Genomic DNA, 12,021 nt, shown 5'->3' with positions numbered 1-12,021 from the left:
GCAACAATAACTTTAATGTTTTAAAAATAATTGTATCTTTCTTAATTCTTTTTGATCTGGAGGCTAAGAGTTTACATCGTGTTTGCTTGCCTAAACTGCGACCGTCATGACATTCCTCAGTGATGTCCCTGGTTACAAGTATTTAGTCTTTCTCTTGCAGTGCGATTGTGCTCTGATCGGATCAGCCTCATCAAGGAGTGTCTCCAGCAGTCCCCCACATGCTACAAACAGTCTGCCAAGCTTCTGGGCCTTGCCGAGTTGCTGAGGGTAGCAGGTAAGTTTTGCATGCTGAATTGCAGAGGAAGGTTTCCATGCCATCCTTGACATAATCCTGGGCAAAGGCCAGAATATGTGCTTGCCGCTGTCAGGATGCCACTCTTGACCAAGGATTTATCTTTTCTGCAAAGATCAGTGTGTTGGAGGAATGTGTCCCCATACCGAGCTGCTGGTCCCTCTGTCCTTTAAACGAGGACAGGCTCATTCAGGGTGCTAGGAGGTGGTTGTGAGGTTAGGAGTATAAGTTGGGATTAATATTTGTAATCAGAAAGCTTAAATATAGGGGCGCCTGGGTGTCTCACTGGGTTAAAGCCTCTGCCTTTGGCTGAGGTCATGATCTCAGGGTCCTCGGATTGAGCCCCTCATCAGGCTCTCTGCTTAGCAGGGAGCCTGCTTCCTCCTCTATCTCTGCCTGCCTCTCTGCCTACTTGTGATCTCTGTCTGTCAAATAAATAAATAACATCTTTAAAAAAAAAAAAAGCTTAAATATAGACAAGTCAGCCCTACCACTCACTTTCAGTGTCCAGATTTGGAGTGATATTTTTTGAGTTTGTGCAATTTCTTAGAAGAACTTGTGCATTTACTATTTGGTGGGGTTTGCACATAGGTGATCATCTATTCATTCAATCATTCTATTCATCTATTAAAAGGTAAGGATGATGGTATTTTTCTCATCTTATGAGGGGAATTGAGGATCAGAGAAGTCTTGCTTGGCAGGGTTAAATAGCAGACCCCGGCTCCCAAAGAAAGTCTGACTCTGCCTTTCATGCTTCTGTAACCGCACTCTTCTGCCGAGCAGAGTCTCTTAATCATTTTCTTTTGTATTTTTGACTTACAATTATCTCTACATGAACAGTTGCTGGCCAGGGGTGCCTGGGTGGCTCAGTTAGTTAATCATCTGCCTTCGGCTTAGGTCATGACCTCTGGGTCCTGGGATTGAACCCCTGGGCTTCCTGCTCAGTGGGGAGTCTGCTTCTCCCTCTGCCCACCCCGCTTGTGTTTCTCTCTCTCTCTGTCTCAAATAAATAAAACTTTAAAAAAAAAAGAGAGAAACAACAAAGAGTTGTTATACAAATATTTTATAAGCTGTGGTTTGAAGTTGGGCTCATCCAAACCATATATTGTAGACTCAAAAGTAAACAGGATTTCTGCTTATATTCTGAACTTTAAAGAAACATATATTTAGTGTAGTAGGGGACATATATTAATTAATTCTTAAAATCTTAATATGGAGGACTCATTCTGAAGGTCTGTGGTTGTAGTCGATTTTCCTGAGTCACTTGTCCGGAAGCAGAGCATCAGCACCTTTACCCGTGGGTCTGTTGGCAGCTTTGGAACCCGTCACCCATCGTGAGGCATCTTGGATGGCAGAGGAGAGTTTGGATTTGGTCAGAAGGCTGCTTCAGTCCTGACTACCCCATACACTTGCAAAGTGACTTTGGCTCCAGTTTCTGTCTCGGGAAAATAGGAATGATACTCCTGGCTTCACCCTTCATGTTTCCAAGGACCCCTGAATGAGTGAATGCTGGAAAAGCATCTTGTAAACTTTGAAGCAGTCTGATCATCACGGAAGACTTTCATAAGGAAATTTCTCAGAAACTAAGGAAGCAGCTCAGGGATGCTGTCAGCATTTTTTATGTGCCTACAAAGACCGATTTCCATTTTTATCCTTTGCCTTGTTGACATGGAAACAGGATCATCTGTGATCTTGGTAAATTGTAGGAATTTTTAATGGGATTAACAACCTTTCAGTCCCCCTCTCTGCTCTTTTTACATATTGGCTCTTTCATGATGTATAGTGGCCTCTCGTTAGCTACATTTTACTGATGAAGAAATGGAAGCAGAGACAGGCGAGGTAGTATCACTGTGCTGAGTAGTTGGGATATAAGGGTCTGGTGCGCCTAGCTTCTGTCCCCTGGGAACTCAGAATCTTTGAGGGCTGAGAAAGCAGATAATTACGTTGCAGCACGGGATGGGGTGTGTGCTTGGCTTCTGCATACAGATTTCATAGAGCTTGTAAGAAAGGCAATGCTAGTATTTTGCCTAGCGAGGAGGGTAATTAAGAAGGGGATCCCAATGCTCGTGATACTTATCTGAGTCTTGTAGGGCATTCTGATAATCTGCTGCTGCTTTATAAACCACTCCCAAGATTTCCTGACTTGAAAACAAAATCATTTAATTTTTATCTTTCTCAGTGCTTGGAGGTTGACTGGGCTCAGCCAGGCAATTCAGGATCTTTTATGAAATTGTACCCACGTAGTGTCTAGGGATGGATCGGCTCATCTCAAAGTTGCTTTATCTGTGACTGGCACCTGGTTTGGGAACACTAAAATAGCTGGGGATACAGTAGCCAGGGCTCAATCTCTTCTTTGTATGGTTTCTCCTTGTGGTCTTTCCATATGGTGGCTGCAGAGTACCATGGTTCTTACATGGTGACTGACGGCTCCCAGAGTCCATGTTCTGAGAGAAACCAGCAAAAGCTTCTTGGGGTTTTCTGATCTGGCTTTGGAATTTGGGCAGTTACATTGCCATCATGTCTTATTCATGAGGCAATCATATGGGCCCTTTCAAGTTTAGGGGAGGTATGCATGGGCTCTGCCTGAAGACTTGACTGGGCCTGGATGATCTGCTTCTGGGCTGGCTTACTCATTGGGTGGTTGGAGGAGACTCGGTGTTTTTTCCTGGCTGCTGGGAAAAGGCATCAGTTCCTTGCCACATGGACGTCTCCACAGGGTTTCTTAATTGTTCTGTCTACCTGACACCTAATTGCCCCTCAAGCAGTTGATCCATGAGAGAGTGAGGAGGAAGCTGTAATGTCCTATATGATCTAATCTTGGAAGTCACACATCATCCTGTCCACCTTATTCTCTTAGAAGTAAATCACTAATCAGCCTCCATCAAGGGGAGGGGCAACTATCTCCATCTTTAGAAAGGAGTGGCAGAGAATTTATGGACATAGCTTAAATTATATTTCATAAACTCAAAGCCTTATTATGCCACCATTAATATTCCATTTTTCAGGCTAAATATCTGAGTCATTTTCTTTAATAGATGTCTTGTCAGACCATACTCTTGACTGTTAAGAATTCATTTTTCTGGGACACCTGGGTGGCTCAGTTGGTTAAGCAGCTGCCTTCGGCTCAGGTCATGATCCCAGCGTCCTGGGATCGAGTCCCACATCAGGCTCCTTGCTCCGCAGGGAGCCTGCTTCTCCCTCTCCCTCTGACTCTGCCTTCCACTCTGTCTGCCTGTGCTTGCTCTCTCTCTGACAAATAAATAAATAAAATCTTTAAAAAAAAAAAAAGAATTCATTTTTCTTTGTTTCATTTGTAATATTTTTCTAGATCATTTTATAGATTATTTTTTGTTATGTTTTCCCATTTACTCAGCTATTCAGTTTGGAACTTTCTAGAATTAAAAGCAGTTAAATATTTGAACTTTGGAGTTCAGGGTGACTAACCCATCTTCCTATAAAAGTTTATATTAATAATAGTAATTCTCATTTTATGCTTTTATACTTACCTAAGTTTCATATAAAAGTTTATATTAACAACAATAATCTCGTTTTATGCTTTTATACTTATCTGAGTTACTTCTTACTATGTCCCTTATAGCAGAGTTATGACACTTATTTAGAATGTGAGAAAATAGGAATAAATAAGTTAATTTATTGAAGATCCCATAGTTAAGAATTTTCTCACTTTGAATCTTTTATTCTTTTTTTTTTTTTAAGATTTTATTTATTTATTTGACAGAGAGAGATCATAAGTAGGTAGAGAGGCAGGCAGAGAGAGAGGAGAAAGCAGGCTCCTTCTGAGCAGAGAGCCCAATGCGGGGCTTGATCCCAGGACCGTGAGATCATGACCTGAACTGAAGGCAGAGGCTTAACCCACTGAGCCACCCAGGTGCCCCAAATCTTTTATTCTTTGTTTCCTCCCTTTTTTTTGGTTTTTGGATGGTGGTAATCAATGGACCCGTTACTTAGAGTTAGCTGATTAAGAGATTTAATTATATCTGCAGAGATATCTTTGCAACCTAGTCAAGTTGTCTCATGGAAAAAAAAGAATCGCCCCTGGCCCTTTTCATTTTTGATTTAGATATTCTGAATAAATTAAAACATTTCAAGAGTATTATCTAGGAAATAGGTTTTATATTAAGTGTGATATGTGCATTTATTATTGAGAAACTTTTTATGTATTCTATTTTCAGTGTTACAGAACATGGGTTTGTTATTCTAATAATATTATTATGAATCATAGTATTTCTTCAATTTTTAAAAAATCTTTTTCGATTAGTTGAGGCCAATATGTGGATTTTATTTAAACCTATGCAGGACAGGTTGGAGATTAATGGTGACATATTTTTAAACTGATTTTAGACCTTTCTGTGATATATTTTTTCTTCCAAACCACATTGTAACCTAAAAATGCAGGGGCCATTGGGTATTTTCTTTCTTTCTTTCTTTTTTTTTTTTTTTTTTGGAAATATTGAAAATAATTTTAACGTTTCTTTACCTCATTAAAATATAAAACACGTTTTACTGTTTTTTCTTAGTCTCAAGTATACACATTGTGTTTACATTGTAACTTTGAATTATTTGTCTTATAGTTGAAAATCACATTTTTTTTTTAAGATTTTATTTATTTATTTATTTGACAGGCAGAGATCACAAGTAGGCAGAGAGGCAGGCAGAGAGAGAGAGAGAGAGGGAAGCAGGCTCCCCACTGAGCAGAAAGCCCGATGTGGGGCTCCATCCCAGGACCCCAAGATCATGACCTGAGCCGAAGGCAGCGGCCCAACCCACTGAGCTACCCAGGTGCCCCTGAAAATCACATTCTGGATAGAATCTCTACTCGTTTCACTGAGGATATATATATATATATATACATATATATATATATAATTATTATTTTTTTAAGATTTTATTTGTTTATTTGACACATAGAAAGAGATCACAAGCAGGCAGAGAGGCAGGCAGAGAGAGAGGGGAAAGCAGACTCCCCGCTGAGCAGAGAGCCCGATGCGGGGCTCGATCCTAGGACCCTGGGATCAGGACCTAAGCTGAAGGCAGAGGCTTAACCCACTGCACCCAGGTGCCCCGAGGATATATTTTTTTGAGCCCCAGTTATGTGTGTGACTTGATGCCAGCCACTGGGAATTTAACAAGGATGGAATCCCTGTCTTCAGAGACCTTAAATTCTGATAGAAGATGTAGATTTTTAAAATGATAATCTCAATAAATTGGTATTCACAGAATGAAAAGTAAAGGAACATGAAAGAGGGACATTTTACCCACATGTTTCTTGTGAAGAAATCTTACGTAGAGATGTCAGAGAAGGACATAACATCTAAGTTGACGTCCAAGAGTCTTGAGAAAATTAAGATATTTGTATTAACGTAAACTGAATTTTGCTCAATGTTCTTAGAGCCTAGATGCTTATGAGGATAAATAAAAGGTAGTACCGTTAGAGAAGCTATAAAATTCTCTCCAGTTTACTGTGTAAGTCTCCCCACCTTGTTATTGTCATTTATTAATTATAATTAGAAACAGAACATTCAAAGGGCATAATGTAAAAGAGGAAATAACAAATACTTGCAAGTTCTTGTTGGGAGGAAAACTTTTCTCTATGCCCTTAGGTTGGAATGGTTGGTCTGGGGCTGATACTAGTCATTGATCTCTTAGGAGACTGAAAGCTAATTCCAGGATTAATAAATAGATTGGAAGGTCAAAGTTGCTGTGACATTTGTCCTATAATCTTTTAAAAAATCAGTCCAAGCTCTACTGTTTATTTTTTAATTAATTAGAAACACAATGTTAATGAGCTCTTTTATCAATTGATGCTGCCACAATCTTTAAGTGATTTGCATGTGTTTACAGGTGAAGACCCGGAAGAAAGGCGTGGACAGGTTCTGATCCTTCTAGTGGAGCAAGCACTTCGTTTCCATGACTACAAAGCAGCCAGTGTGCATTGTCGGGAGCTGATGGCCACAGGTGAAATAGACAAATTACTTGACACTTGGCTCAGGTCCTTTTTACATGATGAATAATGGAAAAGGTCTCTTCTGAAATCAATTGGCCTGATTGGGAAGCCAGCTACATTTTCTTCAAAAGACATGAGAAACATTTTATGAGCCCTGATCAGTATGTATACCATGTGCTTATGTATTAATATAAGTACTTTAATGGGCTTGGAGTTACATTTTAGCTGAGATTTTGGTTGCTTTCTGTTGCCTAATAAAAATATACTCATAATTTTAAGAACGCTTTTATGTAAAATATTTTAATGCCTTTTCATGTATTTGTTATATAAAAGAAAATTTAAACATTTTGAAGATCTATAATTCATGAGTAGTTAATATCTCTAGTCTTTGTTTTTAAAGGGATAGCATAGTGCTTTTCAAACTGATGTTGAGAAAATAGGAAGTAGTATGTGATCCTTAAATTTTCTATATGGAAATTCAAAGTCTGTTCTCTGGAAGATCTGATTTTTTTGTGGCATAATCTCACTGCGAAAGAAGGTTTTCCCCAGTGGGGTTGGAAGTGATGTTGACTCTCTACTAAACGATCTGCTTTCTCTGGCTGTGTCTGAGTATACGAAAGCCCAAGCAATCTTTTTACCTACTGTCTGTGCGCTTTCATGGCAAGTGGTTAAAAATGTCGTGCTTCACCTCATGATAAGTCACGGAGCTGTGCATTTAGGAGCATTGCACTTTTCGTATGTGTACTGTTAAAGAAAAATACTATTCTGATATTTCTTAAGAATGATAAGGAAGACTTTATTTAGGACTTTTGCAGTAGATGTTAAAAGTATTGCAGTAGGTGAGAGAGGTCGACTTAACTCCAAATACAGAAAAGACAGCTGGGGACTTATAGTCAAGGAGCATAGGGAGGGGTCGGTGGATGTAAAACTCTGAGACATCAAGTGCAGTGGGATTCTTGCTAATCTGACTTAACAGGATTCTTGCTGAAGAAGATTGGGCTTGGATGATCAAATTCAAGGATGAGAGAGGAGGAATTGGATGAGATATCAATAGTCATCAGTTATCAAGGGTGGGAGATTCTCTCTAAATGGGCTTTGTAGGATTATCGCCAGTGCTGGACTATGCAGGTTCAGTCATCGTGGGCCAAGGTGTGGGCCTAGTTGTGAAGAGGTTTCAAAGGAGCCTGAAATAATGTTTGGTCAAGGAGAGACTCTTTGTGAGTACATTTGTGAAAATGTTTAAAACTCTGGGGGAAAAAATGCTTTATAACCTCAGCATTAGAAAATCAGTTTCATAAAAGAGCTACATTCTGTAATACTATGTTAATAGTAACTAGTTAGTATTAATATTAGCTAATTATAATTATTTAATATTAACTAATAAGTATGTATTACTATTAACCAATATTGGGCTTGTAACATTAAATTCAGAGTAATTATGGTGTTTTTGAGAAAACAGTGTATTGCTTTAAAATTATTTAGAGGGTTTTGTAAGAATTTTATTCCCATCAGTGTAATACCTGGATTTTTACTTAATACATTTAGAGAAATTATTCTGGACCAAGGCCTTTGCACTTAGAAAAAACAAACCCTTTCAAAGTAGAACTTGGTACTTAAAAACAAACAAACAAAACTTGAGAACTCTTTCAACTACAAATAAAAACATATTTTACGAATCTGGAATATAAGTGTGTAGGACAAAGATCTCTGCTGGGAGCCAGGGCTGACTGTATGCTTTGCTGTGCCCTTGGATCTCTCTCTTCTGTAAAGTGAATGATTCTGTGTGGCTGCCTATAGTAATTTTTCTTTTCTCACACTTCATAGTTTACAGAGTGCTTTTAAATAGAAATGTTATTTAATCCTTCAACAACTCAAGGAGGAAAGCATTGTTATTGTCACTTTGTAGTAGTAGAAAAAGTGTGACACGTGGAACTCTCTCCAGCTCACACAAGTGCTTAGTAGCAGTGTTGGGCCATACGCTTGGGTCTTCCGAAGTCAGATATCCAGCTTTTTACTCAGCGTCAAAGCCAAGTCGATTATTTATAGTCATTGCTAGGTATTCTAAAATGAAGTAGCGTTTATCAGAAAAACGTGTCTGGGATATTGCTGAACTTTCTGGATAACAAACAAGTCTAATATTTCTTTCCTATTTTAGTTCCTTATGTATTTCTGGTTATGAAAATGTTACGTATCACTAATGACCACAATTGTGCTTTGGTGACACAAGACCTCATCAGAAAGCCGTTGGATTTCTCCTCTAAGCTTAGAGACTTTTCTTGTGGAAACCAATTTTTTTTTTTTTGCTTGCCAATTTTGCAGGTTATTCTAAGAGTTGGGATGTTTGTAGCCAGTTAGGACAATCCGAAAGTTACCAGGACTTGGCCACTTGTCAGGAGCTCATGGCTTTTGCTTTGACACATTGCCCTCCTAGCAGCATTGAACCTCTTTTGGCAGCTAGCAGCTCTCTCCAGAGAGAGGTAAGCGTTCCCAGTAAAGTAAATCTCGAACTGTATGAAATGTATTTTGTTGGGTTTGTGGATCTGAGATTTGTGATCATTTTTTAAAATATTAGAATTTTAATTTATGGAAGAAAAGTAGCTTATCACTTATGTGAAAAGGATTTGAAGATAGTAGGATATAAAATAATATTTTTGGCTTATACTAAGGAAGAAAGGGTACAAGGCAAATATGAGGAAAACAGGAAGTAATATTAAGAAGTAAATTATTGAATGTAAAGGGGGAGGTTAATGTTGAGAATAAAACGTAAGAAATGGTCATAGGAGTTCATAGGAGGAAATCATAGGAGTTAAAACCAGTGGTGACAGCATTCTTTAGAGGCCTTTTGGAAATGGCAGGGGAAAGAGTTTTGGTTGGGGAGATGCTACATTTCCTAAAATTCACTGGATAGATCTGCCTGAGGGTGGGTTAATGCTCTTGTTGCAAAAATATAGGAAGAGATCATACAGGATATAAGACTATAGGAAGAGCTTCTGGAATTCTCATTTTTCATGTCTTTGTCATTCTGTACATTGTATACCAGCTGGGCATGGTATTCAGAAAGTCCTGAAGTAAGCCTGTTCCCAAAAAACTGTTCATTATGAAATAGCAGATTTTTCCTTAAAAGAGTCATTTTTAAATTTCCAGTCTACACTGTGAAGTGCCATGAATTTCAAAACACAATTCCTTCATAGTAGGTCATATTGTCTTTCCAGATTCTTTGTCAAAAAGTGAATTTCCAGATCCACCCAGAAGGCGGGGAGAGTATCAATGTCTCACCATTAACTGGTCGAGCGCAGCAGGAGGTGAGTTAGGGTGCATGGGGGAGCAGATTGAAGCCAGCCGGGGTGGAGCGAGCTGGGCATCGCCTGGCCCTGTGGATGGGGTGCAGAGACCATTTTTCTTCCAAACTTTTTGTGTTTTGTCAGATGCAACATTCATACATTAAAAAAAAGTACACGAAAGTGTTCAACTCCGTAAATGAGCACAGAGACAGTATCGATGAAACCATCAGAGAAGGTGTTGGGGCCGCCTTCCGCACGGCCCCGCACACCGCCTCGCGTCTTCATTTCTGGCCCTTCTTTCTCCTTCCAGAGATCACGGCTGCCCTGACACCAGGTCTTTGTGGCCTTTGTTCTTGTTTTAAAGAAGTTTAATGCCCCTTCACACCTCTCCCCATATGGTGGTTTGAGTTCACCTGTTTCTGTACGGGACAGAAGTAGCCACCCCCCGTATCCTCCGGGAGACTCGTCCACGCGCTGACACATTTATCCTTGCTGCGGTGGAGGACTGCCCTGTGCGCCTCGCCCAGCGCGTTCCGGTGAGGACTGGCGTCGGGTCTGTTCCGTTTCGGCTAAAACTACAGCTGCATCATCACGCGCTGCACGGCACTGATGCTCGGGTCCTGCCTTGTCCTCGGCGTCGGCTTACCCGCCCCCAGAGGTGGATGCTAGCACGTCCCTAGTTGCAGCCTCGCTCAGGAACCGCAGATGATTTTCTGGAGTGGCTTTACCCATGGCGTTTTCAACAACAGCGCTGGGGATTGCCGAGTTAGCACTTCAACATTGTTAATTTTTTTAAAATGTTACCTGTTCTCTGAAGTATTCAGTGATACTTATTTATGATCTTGACTTGCATTTTTCCCATTGCTGATGAGACGGAATTAGCTCAGGAGAGATCCTCTTTTGTGAGGTACCTGTTGCATTCTCTTGCCCATTTTTCTACAGGACATTTCACCTTTTCCCTCACCTCATTGACATGCGAATAATAGTCTGAACCACCAAAGTATGTACCCGTCTCAGGATAGTTCATCCTGGGAGACACACCCCCTGACACCTTTTGGTCATTGTTGGCTCTGTGACATTTCCCTCTCCTATTTCTAACGATATAAAATTAGCATTTTCTTTTTTAGGTTGAACAAAGTAGCCCAGTTTTTGATATTCTAATAAGGTCAATTAAAAGATGATAACCCTCTTTATAGATTGGTTTTCCACAGGATTCCTTTAAATGGTTAGCTTTGCTTTCAAAATGTGAAATGTCATTCATAATGAAAGATGTCTAATTGTGATGAGTGAGCTATACCTAATCTTATTTATTTATTTATTTATGTAAATGGGCTGTATCCATTTTCCCAAACTGATATGTGGTTGCATACTACACAGTTACTTCTGGAAATCTGACACAAAGCTTCAGCTGTGGAGTCAATTGATGGAGTGACTTAGTTTTTGTGCAGCGTGGACTACGCTGTAGTTCTTTTTTTTATGTTAAAATTCACTTTGACAAACATATTGATATACCCCTGTAACCCTCATTCAGTGCTTAGTGATCTGAGGATCTCAGAGTCATTTATAATGGCACCTTTTTGTCTGGAAGGAATTTTCTCCTCTTCTTCTGTGATGGTGACTTCGGGGTAGCACCGCCCAGTAGGTTTTCCCACAGTGAGGGAGACCTTCTGTCTCCCCACTGTTCAGTATCGCAGCCACTAATCACATGTGCTTTTGAGTACTGGAAATATGGCTAGAGCCCCTCAAGAATCAACTTTTAAACTTAATCTTAATTAAGTGAAATGGACATAGCCACGTGAGGCTCCTGGCTACCAGACGGCTACCACAGTTGCCGAAGGTCAGACACGGAATGGAGCCTTGCCTCCTGCCATCAGCTGCACACAGTGACTGTGTCGTTGCATGCTCTCTGGATGGAAGCCCTCGCGTTTTTCTAGGGTCCTGGAGTGTTGTAGACATGTTTTGTCTTTGGCATGTCGTGACTTGTAGTCATGCTGATTACTCTTGATTTGTTTGTTTGTTTTCTTCACTGGATATGAAAACACATTAAGTTCTCCAATGTTTTCTCTGTGGGATCCAAAGCAGTTCTTATACTGGCCAGCAGTCCCAAGATATTTGATATATTTGGAGGAAGGAAGTTGGCCAATTTTACTACCTTTCAAGGTCCAATTGAAGACCCATTTTCAATGGCACCTTCTTTATCCCAAGTTTTGTGTCTTTTGAGCCTTTCGTCCCACTCCACTGGTTCAGCCGCATCTTTCTTCCTTCTGTCTGTCTCTTTAGCCTCATCTTCTTTCATGCCTGGATTCCATTCCTACGAACATGCTCTGGGTTCCAGTCCTACCGAACTCACCACCATTCTCCGGCTCCGTCACACCTTTGGTGTCATTTAATGCAAGTTTTCTTTCTCCCTCTGCTGCCCTTCTTGCCTTGTGCTCTGGTCGTCTTTCTTACCCGCGGATCCTGCCCGAAGTATCATTTCCTCT

The 12,021-nt window shown here is 40.2% G+C and overlaps 1 protein-coding gene across 1 annotated transcript in view; it reads left to right on the top strand.

Annotated features, from left to right (window-relative positions):
* Window positions 1-12,021, top strand: part of NBAS (NBAS subunit of NRZ tethering complex) — a 317,167-nt gene that overhangs the window by 164,863 nt on the left and 140,283 nt on the right. Inside the window, exons 32-35 of the mRNA XM_059405174.1 lie at window positions 161-274; window positions 6,155-6,268; window positions 8,577-8,734; window positions 9,470-9,559. Of these exons, the coding sequence (XP_059261157.1) occupies window positions 161-274; window positions 6,155-6,268; window positions 8,577-8,734; window positions 9,470-9,559 (476 nt within the window). The remainder of the gene's footprint in view (window positions 1-160; window positions 275-6,154; window positions 6,269-8,576; window positions 8,735-9,469; window positions 9,560-12,021) is intronic.

This window comes from Mustela nigripes, chromosome 7, assembly GCF_022355385.1.
Source record: "Mustela nigripes isolate SB6536 chromosome 7, MUSNIG.SB6536, whole genome shotgun sequence".
NCBI lineage: Eukaryota > Metazoa > Chordata > Mammalia > Carnivora > Mustelidae > Mustela > Mustela nigripes.
Note: the sequence above shows the minus strand (reverse complement) of the source record. Positions and strands in the feature narration are given on the sequence as shown.